Raw genomic sequence first — 20,002 nt, forward strand, 5'->3', positions numbered from 1 at the left:
CACACACATGTTATAGTGAGCTTTGTCATCAGAGAGTGCAGCAGTTAATTTCATTTGTCTCTTTTTTGTCTCCTTCTTTGTCTCTCTGAGTGATTCTTCATGCATGTTTTCTCTGAGACTGTAGGGGTGCCTTGTATGATCTAGCAAAACAGGAATGTGCTTCTTCCGCCAAATATTCTGGAAGTTAAAACAACACTCAGGCAAGAGGCTTAAGGAATCAGAGGAGACGGAGCAAGTCCAATACCGCCCGTGATCTCACTTCCCTGACCATTTTCAGATGAAATATCTATCTTCCTAAGCCGTGTGAAGAGTTCAGCTTTGTTCTCTCCCATTATGGTCGCATTCTGAGGAAATGTCACTGCAGAAGGCTGTTTGCTCTGAATTACGTTATGTCATTTGATGTTTCAGAGGTAACCATACAGTATGCTGTAATAGCTCAGATAGCAAAAAATGACTTTACAATTTATGGTACAGTGAAGCAGCTGAAACACCCTGCAATTTCAGCAATCTCTCCCCCCGGGGAGGGGAGGGGTGGTGGGCGGGTCTCACAAGAGAAAACATTTCTGCTAGGACAGTCGTGTCTTTTTTTGTTTGTTTGTTTGTTTGTTTTTTTCTGTCAGCATTCTTCATTTGCAGTGTGTGAAATCTTGACAGAAAGACATTTAGCTGTGTTGGGTACCCATATGTCGCAAATTAAAGTCTGCCAGTGTGCAGACAGGGTGTCAAATTAATGGACTAACTGTCCAACTCTTATTGCGGGGGGAAATCTTCTCTTGCCGTGCTAAAAGCATACGGTCCCTGGAGAAATGAAACTACCTTCTCCCCCTGAAATATCACTTGTCTGAAGTGCCCTGAACTCTGACCCCCAAAATGAACGCCCCAGTTTTTCAGCACTGACAGCAGGAGTTTGTTAGACCATACAGCTCCACACTGTGAATTTCATAAAGTTAACAATGTACAAACATATGCATGTCTTTATGAATCATTTTTGTTGTTGCAGAAGGTGAGACATCGCTGGTATTTTTGGGGGGTTTGACATGAATCAGGCAGATGTTTCTGATATGCACAGGTGTATGTCTGTGGATTGGAAAGCTGTTTACATTGGAGTCTGGTAATGATTCCATGATTATGTTTGGAAAGCACACACATCGAGGCATCCTGTTAGTCTTTACAGTATCTATAGTGCTCGAGTAGAGCACCCCCCCCCTTTTTTTCCCCCTCCTGTTTCCGCAGTTTCCAGTATGTCTCACACAGTGATACTCTTGTGAAGTAACAGTGTTATCACACGATCCATCAAAAACCCAGAAGGCTTGCATCATTCTCTCTGAGAGAAGCTTTAATTGAAGCTGTGTGTGTGTGTGTGTGTGTGTGTGTGTGTGTGTTTGGGAGTGTGAAGGTGTGTGGCAGTCCCTGATCACCGCTAAGTGAGCACTCCCTGAAAATCGTCACGCTTATCCCCCTCCAGACACTGCTGACGACCATTCACCAACGCCGAGCTGGGGACGGTTTTTTATTATTATTTTTTTTTTGCCTCTTTTGCTCGTTCAGCTAATTACTTTTCAATTAGCATCACTGCCCAGTCATCTTGATTGCTCATGGATTAGCTGGGCGAGATCGTGTCCCTCAGCTCCACTGGTTATAACCATTGTTTACCGTGGGCACAATTAGATGTCCCCCAGTGAGTTGAATGAGTTTAGCATGAAAAGATAGAGCCTGCATTTAACTCAATATGAGCCACTTGTTTCCTCTCAGTATACCCTCTCTAATGAGACGCTGGTTCAGAAAAAAACATGGATCTGTAGGCCAGCGTAAGCACTGAGACAGTGCCAAAACGGCACATCAAACAAACATCAAACTTTTTTTTGTTTCCATTCCTGCTTTCTTCCGCCCTCCTCCACCTCCACACATACCTACACAAAGCTGTGCAGAAAAAAAACCCAAAATAACCCTGTCATCTGCACAGATCTGTCGTCCAGAAGCCAGAACAGAATTGTAATAGCCGTGCAAGACTCCTTTGACAGAGTGTTCTCTCTACAGTTTCTTTCTTTCTTTTCATTTCTCGTTGTCATCTCGCTCAGTTTGAGGATTTTCACTAGAGACTCTATATTGGTGATAAAGTTTTGCCAGCTAATATCACAGATCTGTCATGTGGACTTCTCCGCTTTTTCTGATCCATGCTCTGTGGCTAATGGCCTCCATTGTGTGCTGATGTCGGAGTGAATATGTTGACTTTGGTGAGTGGATGAGAGAAACGCTTCCCCTCTGGCGTATTTTTATGCCACTGTCAAGGCTGCAGATACATATATATTATCATATGACTGATCGTAGATGAATCGGGAATCAAGAGAAGAATAGCTCTCCGTTTTTGGCTGTCAGCGCAGCTCCTGTTGCCAGGTTTCAGCCTATTTTAGTCAAACTCGTGATGGAACAGGTGGGCGTATTTAGCATCGCCCTAACCCTTGCACGTTTCTGCACGAGTTCAACATTTCAAATGTTAATCACCTTAGCCCCGTGGCGCAATGACAAAAAAACAAACTCCCCGTCACCGAAGACAAGCCCATTCTATGATAAGGGCGCCGACGTGACCCGACCAACGCATAAATTAAAGCCGAAAACTCATTAGTCCAAAAAAAAAAAAAAAGGCTCTCTCGCTGAAAGTAAGAGTCGACTTGTCTCGCTCACGATTTGTATCTCTTGTGCCGTGTGCCCGGCCAACGCGCAGGCCGCTTTGGCAGTCTAGAGTGGGCAAGCTGTTAGTCGACAGAGCGCTGACCGGCTTTAGCACAGACAGACACCTGGCCTCTAGCTCATTTATATTCTCTCCACACTAGCTCTTCTTCGTCAAGTCATTTTTAACATACGCCGCTTGTAGGCACAATCTCTCTTGCACGCTAATTCCCATTTAATTACATTTTTGTTTCTCCTGGTTTTTTTTCTTCTTTTTTTTCTTCCTCTATCCAATTCCACAGTTAAAAACGTGAAATGCCTCCAGCCCCCAGCATTGAAGGGAGATAAAGACTGCCTGCTTTTCAAATAATAAGATAATATGAAAGAGAGAGAGAGAAAGAAAGAAAGAGGGAGAGATGGATGAATCAAAACAGCAGAAACCGTTTCTAATAAATGAGTGATGGAGCAAATGGGTGAAGTCAGCAGTCGTGTTTGACCATCTAATATATATTTTTCCTGGTCAGAAGTCTGACCATAACATATGTTTCTGTATGAAAGATGACATCATGTGAAATATGATGTTATAGGAAAAATGGAAAAGGATAGGCTCACTGAAACAACACACACACACACACACACACATTCTCACAGGGGCGCCGTAAGGAGGAGGAAAGTTAGGAAGATTCTAAGGGCCCATTACTGACAGGGAGTATCTCACAGAACACTATTAACAACACTGATAAGGTTTGGAGGGCCCAATACCATATTCTTTCATAGGGCCCAAAATTTCTAGCGCTGCCCCGGCACACACACACACACACATTTCATGTTTCAGCATTGGTAGACGTTGGATGTATGAGTAAATCAAAGACAAGCGGAATGTTTGGCTGTATGACTCGTGTGTGTTTGTGAGACAGTGATGTGGGTTGCGGAGTGGGTCTGTTCGGCAGACGTTAATGTCATGTAAGTTGTAATATTGTCAGAACCAGAGAAGAGCTGGCAGGCCATTGGTACCAGACCCAGACCCACACAGTGGGGAGCCTTCCTAAACACAGCTGCGCACAGCGTGAATGTGTGCTTAGCATACACAGTGCCATATTATAGATTAACCAGGGTGTGTGTTTGGTGTTTGCGCGCACCTGTCTCTGCCTGTTTTGTCAGAGTTACTTGGAATAAACCAAAATATCCATGCTAATCCATGTGTGCTCAGTTGTTTTTGCTGAAAGAGTGTGTGCGTCTGTGGATCTGTGCCTGTGCATACACGTGTGTGTGTGTGCGTGTGTGCGTGTGTTCATGTGTTTTGGTCACGTTTTGTTTTGATCATCACTGCTGCATTGTTACTTTGCATGTATGTCACTCTGGTGCATGAGGCATGGAATGGGCGAACCTGTCTCTTTAACATCCAGCTTTTCGTTCCCCGTGGACCCCAGCCCATGCCAGCACCAGGTGTGAGCATTTGTGAGCAGATGGTGGGTTGTGTAAGGACTCTTCTGCTGCTCTCGAGGTCAGGGAGCCATCAGCTAACCTGACTCTGGACCGCAGTCACTTCTCCATGAAGTATGTAGCCAGGGCTTCACTCTGAGGAATAACCTCTTATCTGACCGGGAGTACTCAAGGCCTCGATTGCTCTCAGGAACCCCATCGAAGTCTTCACTGCTTAACTGGTTCAATAGCTGGTTAATTAACTCCAGTATGGTCAAGCGAATTGACTTCCAGATTTAGATCCACAAAGTGTGCGGTTGATGGCGGCGAAAGTTTGTTTAAATTGATTGTGATACTTGGGCATTAAATGAGCATCACAGGTCTTTTACTGTGTGATGGTGATTTTGTCCTTTTGATTTGATTGGTTAAGTCCGCATTATTCATTGTATCATATTCTGAGGGAATAAAACACTGTAGCTCTCTATGGGTCAGAGAAGTATAGAGCATTTCATATTTTCCCATATCTTTTTGGATGGTATGTGTTGTTAAATTTTAAGCAAATCCAAATAAAAAGAGGAGAGTCCTGCTGCACAGCATATTTGCAGACCACTACAGTTACTTCATATCTTTGATTTTTTTTTTTAGTTGTTGGTAATACAAACTCGTAGTCAAAGCAGATCTCGAAAGCTGTTCTGTTTATTATATCAGATAACACATAGTAAGTAATCTGACACATTTTCAGTCTGTGATCCGACAATAAATCTGTGCTTCTGTGCACATAGCTTTGCGGCCTTGATCCGCTTCTCCTCATCAAACCATTGAGAGGTGATGTCACGACAGTGTGGGGTTTTTTTGGTTTGTTTTTTAATCCCTTTTTTTTTTTTTTCATTTCACCATACACCTCTCCCACCCTCCTCTACAGAGCTGCTTCTATTAATCTTCAGTATAGTGTTTGTCCAGCACAGTATAAGCATAAGTGGCATGGATCAGAATGTCAACAGCAGAATCTCTGGTTATGGCCTCTTATGGAATGTAGCCACAGGGGTATTTTTAGCAACACCTCTGCATTTTTCACGATTTTCAGTGCGTATCTGCATTCTGTAAACATCTTTCTCTCTCTCTCTCTCTCTCTCTCTCTCTCTCTCTCTCACCTCTCTCTCTCTGTGTTTTCCTCTTCACAGTTTTTTTTTTCTTGAGGTGGAGGTGTTAGGGGTGGAGCCCAGACATCTGTAGCAGGGCTTTTGTTAGGCTGGGCAGACTGGTCAGGAACTAAGGGCCACAGTCAAGAGTCAAACAGACAAGTTTGTTAGCGTCAGTACCAGCTGGGGTTGGAGCATTCACATTAGATTTATTGGAGAGCAGACTGAGGGTATCCCAAATCACACTGACCATCGGGATGTGAAGAAATGGGAATATGAATCCATGTGTACCATCTGTCTGTCATCAGCGGACCTACAGTGGTAGTCTGCTCTCTCAGTTCTTACTGCTAGTTTTCTACCATTTCTCCTTTCTCATTCACCCTGTCATCATTGGCTCACCTTTGGGCTCAGTTTAGACGCAGCTGTGTTCAGCCTCTTTCTTTCCCCCCTAACCCCTCACTCTCTCTCTCTCTCTCTCTCTCGTTCTCTCTCTCCGCCTCCCTCTATTTTTCCCTTGATTCTCTGCTCCCTCGTCCTATCATGGTATTTGAGTGACTTTTCTTTTGCAGGAAGAGGCACCATCCTAACGTGTGTGCATTTGACAAGAATATCTATGTACGCACACACAGTATACTTTAATATACACGTAACCCCAGTTTAATATTCATCAGTTATGGTAGAGTTGTACTGCATGTCAGTTTACCAATTAGAGAAATGCATTGTGTTCACCACACACTATCCTTTAGTTTGTGACCTTTAATATAACGTTCATTTGGTTATCTGTTCTCAACATTTACCTTCTGATGCATCTTGAAGGTCAATGTCATTTGAAATACAAAGTCGGCCCCTTTTTGACTCTTTCTTTTTTTTTTTTGTAAAATAATATTTTTTATGTTGTGGTCCTGTATAATAAATTTTTCATCATCGGGACAATGGTATTAATTAGACGTGAATCCCTGAGAGTATTGATAAAGGACAGTGAGTGAGAGAGAATCTGGGTGGCTGGAGCGGCCAGCTGTACTGGCACATGACTAGAGGAAGAGAACAGACATGTCCCGTGGCTGTTCCTGGCATTTCCAGCTCCACACAGACCCAGAGCTCTGGCATGGAATCGCACACCGCTATTAAATTCATTAGAAGACGGGGAAGAAAAAAAAGAAAAACAGGCAGGCAACGGCGTGGATTGGCTCGGAGCCTCTTAATGCACGCGTTGATTGACGGCGTATACAGGTTTATAAGACGTCAGGAAGGCGGGTTCCTCCCGCATGAATGTGATAGATAAGTCAACAGAAAACTGCCAGAGCTCTGTCATGAACTCTCAGCCAAGAAGGGGTGGGAAGGGCATCAGCTCTCGATTTGGCACATCGCTTTTCACTGAACACGGTTGCTGTGAAGAGACCCGCTGAATTGGTTTTTTTTTTTTTTTGTTTTGTTTAAAAAAATGAAAGCATATGCTATTTGAAGAGCAGCCAATTTCTAATCAGCTCTTTCTGTCTGATGTCTCGAGTTCAGGAGGTTGTCATGACGTCCCCACATGACGCATGCTGTTTATTTCTTCGACCCCCCCCCCCCCCACCCATTTTTTTTCCTCTCCTGTGAAGTCATTGAATGAGACAAATCCCTTACTTATTTCCCCATGAGATAAGTGAGATTCACTCGCCAAACTATCTCTCATTTCCATAAAGCCAGCCTTCTATTCAGTTTAGGCCCCAAGATGTTCAACTAGATTATAGATCGATAGCAAATTAGGATTTTTTTTTTAAACGTTTCGCGTTTGAATCGTTGAACACTGGTGCTTTTTATTGCGAGAAAGTGATTGTGTTGGTAATGCTAGCAGAGCACTGTGGTGGGATGGCGGCTGTTTTGCATCTCATTGCCGCGCTCAAGTTGTAAAGCGATGTTCTGACAAAATATGTGGCTGATTACACCGAGAATGTTTTGTGAAGCCACTTGTGACATGATAACACACCATGTCACGAATCACAGGGTATGAAAGAACAAGGTTGTTAAGGAACAACCGAGAGCTTTAAGGAAAAAAAAAATCTTTTTGATGAATTGGAACACCAAGTAAGATAGGCACCAAGACAAAGCTATTCAGTCAGGATCCTACCGATATTTTCTGTCAGCTCTCTACAACAATATAGTGGGGAGTCGAGGGGGCCCTTAGGTTGTTTAAAGCCATGTATTAATAATTTACATTACCTGTTAGGGTAAGGGCTGTTTCCTTAAAAACTGCAGAAGTCAGGCACCATGATTTTTTGATAAGACACAGTAGCACCCCATCACATTCAGTCCCAGACACCTTCTGTTTCCAAACATAGCCCGTTAACCAAATTAGAAGCTCGTCTGGTCGAAGAATTCTTTTTTTTTTCTTAATGCCTCAGTTTGTCTTGCTCTTTGTAAAAGGTGACTGCTGTAATTTTCTTTTCTTAAGCCGCTGTTGTATTGTTCTGGAAAAAGCTAGCGCTGCACTCTCTCCTCCCAGTAGAATGGGTACTATTAGCGATTTAATGGATGAAATAGCCATTTCTTTCAAATACCTGAACACACCAAAGCTCCTGCTTCACTGACTTTTCTTTGTGACTGAAAATAGTGTTTGGTCTGGGCCTTTTGTACATGGGGATTTTAGCGCTGGACCAGAAGGACAGACAGATGCGGGTTTCCTCCGTATCGGCCTGAGGGAGGGGTAGAAAGTCGCCCGGCCTTTTGAGCCAGCGCCATCCAAAAGAACAGAACAACACTGAGGACAGCAGAGAGAGAGAGAGAGGAGAACAGAATGAAAGAAGATATGAAAAAAAAAGCCCAGGCAGGGGGTGTCTGGGAGGGTAATGATTTTGGCTACGAGCTTATCTTCACATTGAGTGTCTCAAAGATACAGTGATGCTGTTGGCCAAAAGGAAAAAGGAAAAGAAATGAAAAGCAATATCTTCTCACTTCATCTCGCTGTCTCCTGCTTTGCCTTTATAAGATTTATTTATAATGATTAGAGAATCAAGGGTCTGTCAGTAACAGCTCTCCAGTTTTTATATACCTGCACATCGACTTGTTTTTCAAATTCGTGGCGTTCACAGTTGAACCACATTTTTCTGTTTTTGCTCATGAGAAGGTTCTAGACAAAAGTAAGGGCACTAATGGCATTGGGATAAGTTTGCTACAGGAGATCGATCATCATTTTTTGTCTTTTTTTTTTCGGTCTGGACTCGTGTGTCTGTGCAGTGTGGCTCACCTAATGGTCCTCTCTCTCTCCATCTCTCTCTCCCTCTCTCTCTCTTTCTCTCTCTCAATCTCCCTCCCTCCCTCTGCTACCTTCTCTTCTCTTCTTTTCCCTGTTTGTTCTGCTCCTTTTACCGGATTTAGATACCCTATACCGTCTCGGACGGCCACGCTGTGTCCCCCAGAGCAGTATCGATGGGCTAGAGGACATGGAGGTAAGATGTAAAAAAATAAAAGAAATAAAAGCTGCTATGAGTCACAAAACAAACCTGTTTGTGCTGCTGTGGTGCTTAAACTGTTATGTGACATTTTGCCTTGCTTTCTTTCATCCATGGGTACCGTTTATACTGAGGCACACTGTGTAGAAGCATGAACAAAATGAAGCTTCTTCACAGTGTTTTGAAGCATTTTAGACTAAAGCTGCACAAACACAGTTCACTTTAAGGACAGATCAATGGCAAAATGGTGGAGGTCACTTGGAGGTTAGATGTTATTACTTCTTAGATTTGATGTTTAAGTTCTGTTTTGTTTAAGTTCTGTTTCATCAAATATGAAGCTTTTTCATTCATTTTTCCCCTTTTTTGGATTTGCTTATAGAATCAGTAAATTGTTCCCAAATTGGTTCACCTGGTTCTTCTTTCCTTCTTTTGGTGTCTTTTTCAGAAGAAGTGTAAGACTCACGTGCTGATCCTGGTCGTGCACGGTGGGAACATCCTGGATCCGGCGGGCGGGGAGCCCGGTACAAAGGAGACAGATGTGGGGACTCTGGCCTCTGTTCTGGAGAAGGTTTCGCGTGCCCACTTCCAGGCTGCGGCGGAACACGTTCTCATCAAGCTGGTTCCCTGCCCAGCGGTGTGTGCCGAGGCTTTCTCCCTTGTCTCCAAGTGAGTTACAGCCTCGAGACAGAACGAAGGCCCCAGCTAATTCCCCCCTGTCATAGGGAATTAGCCTGGAGTAGAAATAATGTTTTTCCAACGTGAACTACAACAACGTCAGCACGCCCCGGCAGTTCTGTGTCCTTCTGCCCCTTGGCTTGGGTAGAATGAATGTTACATAAAGTATGTTTTGAGGAGAGTCTCGGCCTGTAATTCTATACGTTTTTTGAAGGTTGAATGAGTGTCCGTTGTGTAAGCAGGCTGTGGAACATGGGTGAAAAGTCCTCAAAAATCAAATAATATGGGATTGTGAAGTTGATTTGAAGGTAGCCTGTTTGAGCGGTTTTCTCGTAATGAGGATTATAGAATTCATATAGCTTGGAATGGCTCCGTTCATGGACTTCGCAATGTCAGTCAGACAGACAGGCTATTGAGAAGACCAAGTGCTTTGTATCCAGTGTCAGGACTCTGGAGTCAGATGTCTTGACTGTTTTTTTTTTTTGTGGTCCTGGCAAAAGATTAATTTGAAAGGCTGTTTCATGCCAGACATTGTTTTGATTGGACACCATTCATACACCCCTTTATCAGAAATGCTGCAATGTTAATTAGTGTGCAGCCAAGAGTTAGCATGCTATCAAGGCATTCAGAGTATTTAATTTAAAACTGTTATGGCCCTTGCTCTTTTTAATTGTTAATTTTTTTTTACACCGGAAAGATCCCTGAAAGACAATCAAAAGGCAGTCAGGAGATTAAAGGAGATTTCTTCATTGTATTAGTGTCGCAGTGTGTCTCAGCAGTCCTCTGGGAAGACAAGGTAGCACTATGACTCAGTTTCGTGTAGCGGCTAAAGAACATATAATGAATGTGATTATTCCTTCCTGCCAGTATTGGTTTTTAAAGGGTAAGATAAACAAGTAGAAGAGGAAACAGTTCCGAGTAGGTGAGTAATACTCTTTGGTGAGTGAAATCTGCCCTTGTAGTTCGTGTAAGCTGTGAAAGTGGACCTGCTCAAGAGCTGAAAAGAGCAGATGCTTTTTTCTTTTTTAAACACTGGGTTTTAAGGATACCTTGAGACCCATTGAGTGTTAGGTGTTTCTTTTTTTTCCCTCTGTCTCTCCCTTTCTCTCTGTTTCTCTGTCTCTCTCTCTCTTTCTCTCTCTCTCTCTCTCTCTCTCTTCATTTTCATCACCTCAGTGAGGTAACGAGGACTAAAGGGAACAGAGGTGCCAGTGAGCTTCTGCTTAATCAAAGGCTGAGTAAACAGGATCCTCTTTGATCACACGATCAGATTGTTTGACGGTTTGGACTCTTATATAAGCCCTGTCTGTATTGCTTTTCTGTTTGAATTAGCCTGAGTATCGCCACGGTGATTCCCATGTCATTAGGTATGCATATATATCTTTGATAGAGTCCTGTGAAGAGATTGTGCCGACAACTTCTGTGTCATAAGAGATTTTCTCTCTGTATTTGCTCAATGTGCTGTATCGTCACTTGGGATGGGCATTAGTGAGACACAACAACAGAGAGAGAGAGAGAGAGAGAGAGAATAAATAAGAACTGAAGGCAGTGACTTCTGCCGTTTGATATCTGCCTAAACCCCTCTAGCACCCATAGATGAAATATTGAAAAGAACAACATCCTTTGGGTACTTTGCAAGAGAGTTATTGTCACATCTCACAGCCTCTGTTCCCCAGATGAGCAAGCACATTTGTGCAAACACACTATAAATAAACACACACACACACACACACACACACACACATACATACGTACGTACTTACATACATATTGTATGTAGAAACACATACTCTCCAACAGGCAGCATCTCTGGGAGCCATGCAGTTAAATCTGCTGTGTGCTAATGAATGCAGTGTTTGTGTGGGCATGTGTGTGTGTGTGTTTCTTGCTGTTGATGTGCATGGCAATATTAACATAAACAACGACATTAGACATGCTCGCAGCCACCTGTAGGAAGAGATTGCAGCCTTGTGCCTAATTTAATCTCCTGCTGGTATTTATCTGCTGAGTGGGAGAAATGGAAAGAGGAAGAAATAAAAAAGACAAAAAAAAGAGATAGAGAGAATGGGCTGTGACTCTTAATCACTACAAAGACAGTTTTGAGACACAAACACCCCTCGTGTGGGGGTCAGGGCGATGTCACCCCCTGAACTTGTTTTCAGCCAAACAAATTTGTCTTCGTTAGTGCTTTCCTTTACTCCAAATTCAAGCGCTTTGAGTGGTCTCTGTGAGACCTGTGCCCATCCAGTCAATAATTAGCTTCCTTTCGTAATGAGGCAGATTTAAGGTGGCAAAGGAATGGTGTAATCAGCCGCTTGTGTAGAGACTCACACACTCGTACATCGACATCGAGAAAGACTACACAAAGGAAACAAAGGAGCGGAAGAAAGAGATGAAGAGGAAGACCGGGTGTGATTGAGCATTGTCTGTCTCCTCGCTGCAGTTCATCCAATTAACAAATACAACACAAAGCTTCCTCATCGATTTTTCTCTCGCTCGCACGCAGAGGGCGAGTCATCCTGACAAGATGGTTCTAGAAAAAATAAATAATCTTTCCGGTAAAACAATTTCAAACTCTGTCCTAACTCTGGACAAAAAAAACAGAAAGGTGGCGGAGGGGGTTCGTGATCTAATATCTCCTTTTGAAGACAGCATTGCTCTAGTCAGTGACACGTGGACACTAGAGTGGATCTTCCCAGAATTCCCTCATGTGACCAGGGGTTGCCAGAGCACCTCCCAATTAAGCTGTGTGTGTGACAGAAGCCACCTCGACTGCCATGGAAAATCGTTGTGCCGTGAGGCAAATTCATTAAAGGATATATCAAACAATTAAGTCAGAAAACTGCTTGGTCACTCCCTGCTTATTGCCTCATTTTTGTTCTGCCACCTTAAAGGATAGAGACATGACCATTTCTCAAGGTTACATGTTTTTATGTGTCTCTTACAGGAGGAGATTTTAGGAGAGAGAGAGAGCTTCATCTGGTGTGTCCATGTTATTGGGTAAACAGCTTTAATGGGCCACAAGAGTCTCATTAATGGCAATTTTGTTCTCTGTGCACGTTACTAATAACTCAGCGAATAAACTGACCTGCTGGAGGATTACCATTAGACTGTCCTTGGAGAGCTCGGTCAGTTCCTAAGCTCTTCTCTGTGTCCCTGAATCTGTACTTTGCCGTGCATGTTGGCCATGCTCATTTTTTAAGAGCTGTTTTTGGAGGGGGGGGGGGGGGGGGGGGGTGCCACATTTTACTGATTGAAAATCTTCACTTGAACAGAAAACAGCTGGAGCTAGACTATCATGAGCCCCACTTCCTTAACACCTGCAGTTCTAGCAAGCAGGGAACAGCAGCCAGCGTGGAAGTGCTTGCAGGCCTTTTCTGAAGGTTTTCTCAGAAAAGCGGCATTCATGGAGTCATCTGAAGAGGGTGTTCACAAGAGCCCTGGGATGGAAACACGGTCGGTGAGAACCTGTGTCTGAGGCTCCTGTAAGCTAAGCCATTCTAATGGAGATTCATAGTAGAGAGACAGTGGACCTTGATGCAATCTTCTAGACGAGAGGCAGCCTCTAATAGTTTTGTTTTGAACACAGTGCTATTGCAGCTAAGAACCTCCCAAAAAAAACCAAAAACCAAGTCGATAGTCGCTTGAAGTCATCCTCTGAAAGATTTTGTTTTGTCTTTTCACCAATTCAGACAGTCATATATACCAATGGATTCTTTAAGAGCACGTCTTTCAAAAGCCAACAGCTGTGATTTACATTGTGATATTGCCTTGTGTTTTAAACTTGTGTTTGGGATCTGGGCTTGTAATCTCTTAGCTAACAGTGATTCTGAGAGTAATTACACCTCCATGACTCCATTCCTGAGTTTACCAAACCAAACTGGGAGCTGCACTGTTCAAATGGAGGGATATGGCTTTAATTTCAGGCTTTAATGCAAAGACAGAGGAGTCTTCGCCATATTAATGAGTCTGGTCATTAAACCACGTTTTGTGTTAATTGAACCAAGGTAGGCTGTTCGCTACTCCCCTGGGCTGTACTGATGGATTGATATTGTAATTTCGTCCACAGCTTTCCCATTTGATGAAAGTGGAGCTCTAGTGATTCCACCCCGGTTTTAATGGACTGTGTTAGCTGCAATATAAGAGTATTACTTCTGAGAATAAACACACACTCTTGAGAAGAAGAAGAGACAACCTTGATTATTTTCAGAAGTTCTGTTAGCTGCACAGGATGTTATGCAGAGCTCTGCGGAATAAACCCGGTGCACTATAACAGTTCTTCCCATGCTCAAAGGTGTTCAGAACCCGTTAAATGGATCCCCCGCCTCTGTTGGCCCAGTTTGATGATCCTCTTCCTTTCAGTTATTGTGTGTCTTGCATTTCTAATTAGAAAATGTTAAAAGAGACATTGTCCCTCAAGAATCACAGCACATCTCATCTTTGCGACATGCTGTGAAGAGAACTGCCCTCACAGGGTTAAGACTCGCAGAGGGAGAGAGACTCCGAAGCATTGGAATCACTTCACACAAACACGATTCCAGGTTACCAATACAGCTCCACATTTTACTAATGAACAAAAACGACAGAGCGGTTAGAAAGGAAGTACACTCCCTCCCCGTGAAGTATTTCAGCTTTGATTGAGATGTTTGTGTTGCATTGTGGATTTGTTTGAGTTTTTGGAGAGTCTGGATAAATTTTCATTTTCTGTTTTTGGTAGATGCCCTTATATTTTGTTGACATGTTCTCCAGTATGTTCTGGAATTCATGGTAGACTCCTTCATAGCAAGCCTCTGAGGTCCTGTGACCGCAGAACAGTGCGTATGAAGTTCCTCAGTTCAAAGAGGCATTTTGTGGTTCGGAGCCAACGTGACTTCTGACATTGTGGCAAAGGAACTCCCGCAACTTCGAGTCTTCTGTCCAGAGTTTCAGAAACGTCAATCCTGCACTTGTGTTCTTTTTTTGACAACAGAAAATGCCTCCTTCCTGATTTTCCATGCAAGACCTTGGTATTGAAATCTCTCGCCAACAGTTTAACTGATACGCGGCTGATATAGCAGCGGCAACAGGAAATGTGCCGAGAGATCTTTGGATGCTGACATGAGGTTTCTTAGAGAATTCTCAGAATATGTTTTGGGCAATGCATTGTAACTCAGTCCTACTCACAGGAGTATTATGAGTCTATTTTTTCTGAAGGTCTCAGAGATCTCTCTTGATCTAAGCAGAGTATCCTACTAATCACCTACATGGTGAAGACCAAATTCAACCAAGTTTCCGGTGTGTATCTAAAGCTGGATTCATGACTCATCTGCACCTGGCTTGGCACAAGTGACTTTGAATTAACTTTGATAACTATAGGAGAAGATAAAACTAAGTGTGTTTTGGCCTTTACTACTCCAGGAACTTTTTGCTGTTTTCTTTAACTTAATAAATAATTGCAACGTTTAATATTCTGCATAATTTCTTAAATTTTGTTCACTTTACTTTATTAATAGCTTTGAGACCAGCATCAAGTAGTCGTCATGTACCTTCTGAAGTCAGCTTTTCTTGGGGGCTTACTTACTTTTCGACAGCAGCATATTTAAATTAATTTAAATTCAACTTGACTTCCTGTCGCCTTGGCCTTTCTCACAATTTCATCTCTTCAAGCAAATGTAAAAATAGCATTAGAGTATCAGCAACACCAGCTGTTGGCGTCGGCCAAAGATTAATTATACAACTCTGTAAATAAATAATGAATTGGCAGGGTGAAGTGGGGTGGGGTGGGGTTGGGGGGTGGGTTTCGCTCTTTGAACCTGCTCCTGCGTTGGAGCCGGTCTAATTTAGCTGGCCCCTGCTTTGCCTGATGCTTGTTACGGTAATGGTGATGTCCTGCTGAGACCGGTGGACCCCGTGTGAACACGACAGGAATGACTATCCACGCCAGGCCTCCCTGTCTCTCTCTCTCTGTCTCTCTCTCTCTCCCTCTGTCCACCCTCTCCCTCTCCCTCTCTCTCTCTCTCTTTCTATCCCCCCTCTCTCTCTCCCTATCCATCTCTCTCTCTCTCTCTCTCTTTCTCTCTCTCTCTTTCTATCCCCCCTCTCTCGCTCCCTATCCATCTCTCTCTCTCTCTCTCTCTCTTTCTTTTGCCATCTCAGCAGGCTGGGTAGCCAGTCCTGCCCCTCACTTTCACAGGCACAAAACACCCCAGGGTATTAGGGGGGGGGGTTGAGAAGGCCACAGCAAAGGAAAAAGAAACTGAAATTAGGCACACAGCTGGTGGCCCTAAGTCCTTGGTGAGTGAATTAAGAAAGTACTGCTCCTTTTTTTTTTTTTTTTTTTTTTGGTACAGTACCAGAATGACTGATCATCACTGGCTTGTTCCACCTCATTTTAATCAAGGAGGTGACTCTCCTCATGCAGTCCACGCTGACTACCACAGGCATCACTTACTGCAGCACAGCACCCCGAGAACAGTGCGTCAACTTCCAACGTCTCTTCTTTTTTTTTCCTTCCAACCGCCTCCCAGCAACAGCTCCATAGAAACTGCTTATCCTCACTCAAACCTGTCACCTTCAGTGGTTATTTATCACAAAAACAGCGGTGCCACACTTGACTTAGCAGCACGCCGTCGCAGCTACGCACCTGGGAAGTTTCATATCTCCGCCATGTGCGTCACCGCCAGTTTGTTGTATGATGTGGCTGCTTGGCTGAGTCTCCCTCTCTCTCTGTCTCTCTCTCTCTTACAGACAGTTATTGTTCACTTTCTGCCCCCCGCTTGGTCAGACAATGAGGTTGGTCCTACAGTCTGTGACCAGGCTGTGACTACCACTGTATCTTAGCGTTTAAGAGACATTACACTTGTAATCAGTACATGAATGTGTGTGTGTGTGTGTGTGTGTATGCGTGTGCGCGCGTGCATGTGTGTGTGTGTATCTGGGTGTGTGTGTGTTTGTGATCGATGACTCCCAAGTTGGCACAGCTGTTCAAGGAGACGGCAGACAAGCAGGGCAATCCTTCACTCTTCACACACATGCACATGCACACACACACACGCACAGACACACACACACCCCTGATCAAGTGTACCCTGCTCTTTTTTAAACCCAATGTGTCTTCCGGGCTGTCGCAATCCTCATCACACACAGATACAAACATACAAGCATGCACGCGTGCACACACACACACACACACAGACACGCACACACACACACACAGAACACTTGTTCAAGTGTGCTCTACTCTCTTTTACGCCTTTTGTTTCTCACAGGCCGGCACAATCCTCATCACACACATATACACACACACACATGAACACACACTCTTCTACCTTTATTACATGGGTGGCTTAATGTCTTGAGTACTAGAGAGTACCATCAGCTGGGTGGAAAAATGAAGGATTACGGAGAAGTGCTAACAGCCTGGAAGAGCCTGCCAGCCCAATGCGTCTGCATCGCAGACATGGCAGAATCCAGAGCGACAGCAGACATGGCAGAATCCAGAGCGACAGCAGACATGGCAGAATCCAGAGCGACTGCAGACAGGGCTGAAGCCAGAGCGACTGCAGACAGGGCTGAAGCCAGAGTGACTGCAGATAGGGCTGAAGCCAGAGCAACTGCACTGGGCTTTTCTCATGAACTGTTCTGTTGACTTAAACATTACGATGAATTTGGAAACGGATCGAAGCAAGTTCAGACTTAGTCCGTTTGGTCATAACACTGTCTTTATTCACTAATGTTTCCTTTGTATAAATATTTGAGACTTGCTGATTCATTTGGAAGAAAAATGCAGAGTCCTATGGTAGTTTGTCTATTCGAGATGGATTTGGTGATAAGAACCCATGGATTTCTGTAGCTTAAAGGAGCTTCTGAGCTTCCCAAAGTATTTGCGCAGTGACTTATTGTGAGGACATACTTCACAACTGGTCTGTGACTGAACAGATAAACTGGTTTTAATAGGCTCCTTTTTGTCTTGTCTCAGTCTGAACCCCTACAGTTATGACGAGAGCTGCGTGTCCAGCAGTGTGGACCACCTGCCCCTTGCCGCCCTCCCCCTGCTCGCTATCGCCGCGCCTCATTACCAGGACGCCGTGGCAACCGTCATCGCCCGTGCCAATCAGGTTTACCACAGTTTCCTGCAATCCCCAGACGGCCAGGGTTTCACCGGGCAGGTGAGTGCCACCCAACCCTGGAGGCCAGCAGAATCAGATAAGAGACAGGGTAAAGGATTCTGGGGCTACGGCAGGGCAGGCTGTGAGTCATAGCAGGCAATGACTCATCTCCAACTGAGCTCCTTGTTGATTCTCTCTCTCTCTCTTTCTCTCTCTCTTTCTCTCTGTCTCTCTCTCTCTTTCACTCTCACTCAGTCTCTAATGACATCTGATAAATCAAATAATACACTTGTGTCAATTTAACAGACACGCGCACACACACACACACAGACACACACACACACACACACACACACACACACACACAAATGATTTCCAGAGGAAGTATTTATGGTAGTCAATTCATAAGCCCAAGCTGAGTGTGTCACCTTGAGAGTGAGTCAACACGCCTCTGTCGACTTAATAAGATTTTAACTATCATGCCTGGTGTTGTGCATTCCACAGTTTTAATTCACGCATGACATTTTGTACCTAAAACCTATGTTTCTGTCAAACGGTAATTTCTATTTTTTTAACAGACAGCAAAAGCATATCTCACTAATGTTTTTACTTTACTGTGACAGTGTTTTCAACATCTTAAGCTGATCTGTCAGGCCATTATCAGCATCAAAAAACGTTAGCGTTAGCTGGCTGCATCCTGGTTTTTTCTCTCTTCTTCTTTGTTTTTTTACTTTTCTAATTTATTGTGTCATTGACCGTTCTGCGTTTTTGACTGCTGGCGCTGACTGAATAGCGCGGCTCTAATTTGGGCTTTTTTTTTTTTTGTGCCGACAGGTGTGTCTGTTGGGAGACTGTGTGGGTGGCGTTCTGTGTTTCGACGCACTGTGTTTCAGCAGCAGTCCAAGACACTCCAGTCCCAGCCACAGCAGCAAACAAAACAGCACTGAGAGCCTCAAGGTACAGCCACCCCCCCCCCCCACTCTGTCACTTTTCATTCTTCATCTGTTCACTTTTGTTTAAAAAAAAAACCCCCCAAAAAAAACGACTTTAGTACCAGATGGTTTTTGGCTCGCAAAAGCAGTGCATTGGGTGAATGAACGGGAAAAGAATTTTTTTTCTGCACCAAGGAATTGGCATGTATTGGTTTTGATGAAAATGAAAAAAGAATAAAGAAAAAATTAACAAATGGGAAATTTCTGATTTTTGGGGTTGAAGCGTTTCAAATGCTTTTCCTCTTTAACATACGCTCCACACACGTTGCCCCCCCCCCCCCCCCCCCCCCGCCTGTCAATTGATTTTTCACTCCCACTTTCAGTTGTGCCTTCAAGCCATGGTTAGTTCCCGAGTGAGAACGGGGCTCTTTTCGAGTTATGAAACATCACGATAAACATGCACCATCTTGACTTTCCTTTTTTTTTCTTCTCCAAACGGAATTAGTCACCGTTTTCTGTTCATGCTGTCCTCCCCTTCTAACTGCTGTTAACAGCATAAAGCCATTACCATGTTTACGTAATATGGGCTTTGTGGTTTGACTTTAACGCGTACTGTGGGTCCCTGTGATCCTTGTCCTGCCCACACAGGAGAACGCAGGCTTGCTGGGAGAGGCCAGCCCTGGATTAAGCTCCAGCAAACGCCTTAGCAAGAGCAATATCGACATCTCTGCCCCCAGTGAGAGCCACGCCCGCCAGCCGTCCCTCAGCCGCAAACAGAGCGACTCATACGATGGAGACTCCTCCAGTGGACAGCACCACTCGTTCCTTAGCAGGTGGGAGAGGGGGGGTGCACTGGTTAGGGAGGAGGCCCACATAGATGCTACACTGGGTGAGATTAGGCTAGAGGTGCTCAAATCCAGTCAAGGAGAGCAAAAGCTTTTTGTGTTTTTTTTACCTCTTAATTAGATGCTGATCTTTACCTGGAAAACATCTGCATGTGCTATTCAGCCAATCAGAAACCATTTGTAGCTGGTTGACAAGAAACGCAGCAGTACTTTGGTGGTACAGGGCTGGACTTGGGTCCCTCTGCTTTAGGGTTTTTAATGAATTGGCATTATTAGCACAGCCATTCAGTGAAAGCGGTGTGTATTGTGCGCTCTGAGAGCCAATGGTGTTCCTCTGTAAAACGGAGAGGCCGTTCAGATTAATATATATTAAAATATAAAATATTTAAATGCATTTTTCATAAGACTCAAACACCATAATCCGATCTTATTTATTTATTTTAGATTAAATTAGTTTAGAGCATCCTCGCATTTGTAAGTGTTTTTTCTTTTTCTCTGACAAGAGTGAACAAGACAAACCAGTAGACCTCTTTGGCATCTGTCCAGGCAATCAGGAAATGTGTCACTCTTCTCCCTCTCGCTATTTATCAATATTTACCGCACGGAGGCCTGGCCCATCTCCCTGTCTGTCTACCTGCCTGCCATCAGCTATAAATAGTATGTGTGCTGGTGTGCGTCTGTGAGAGAGAACTGAGACAGAGAAAGACAGAGAGAGAGAGAGAGAGACAATAATGCCTCTTGAAGATGGAGAGAAAGAGAGAGCTCAGCGCCGCAGAAACGTGACTGAGGAGAAGCTCTTGTCCC

At 44.0% G+C, this 20,002-nt stretch overlaps 1 protein-coding gene across 1 annotated transcript in view; it reads left to right on the forward strand.

Annotated features, from left to right (window-relative positions):
* The window catches only part of pitpnm3 (PITPNM family member 3), a 56,696-nt gene that overhangs the window by 17,436 nt on the left and 19,258 nt on the right, over positions 1-20,002 (forward strand). Inside the window, exons 5-9 of the mRNA XM_030778127.1 lie at positions 8,586-8,656; positions 9,105-9,325; positions 17,292-17,481; positions 18,256-18,378; positions 19,002-19,186. Coding sequence (XP_030633987.1) covers positions 8,586-8,656; positions 9,105-9,325; positions 17,292-17,481; positions 18,256-18,378; positions 19,002-19,186 — 790 coding nt within the window. The remainder of the gene's footprint in view (positions 1-8,585; positions 8,657-9,104; positions 9,326-17,291; positions 17,482-18,255; positions 18,379-19,001; positions 19,187-20,002) is intronic.

The sequence above is a fragment of the Chanos chanos genome, chromosome 6, assembly GCF_902362185.1.
Source record: "Chanos chanos chromosome 6, fChaCha1.1, whole genome shotgun sequence".
Taxonomy (NCBI): Eukaryota; Metazoa; Chordata; class Actinopteri; order Gonorynchiformes; family Chanidae; genus Chanos; species Chanos chanos.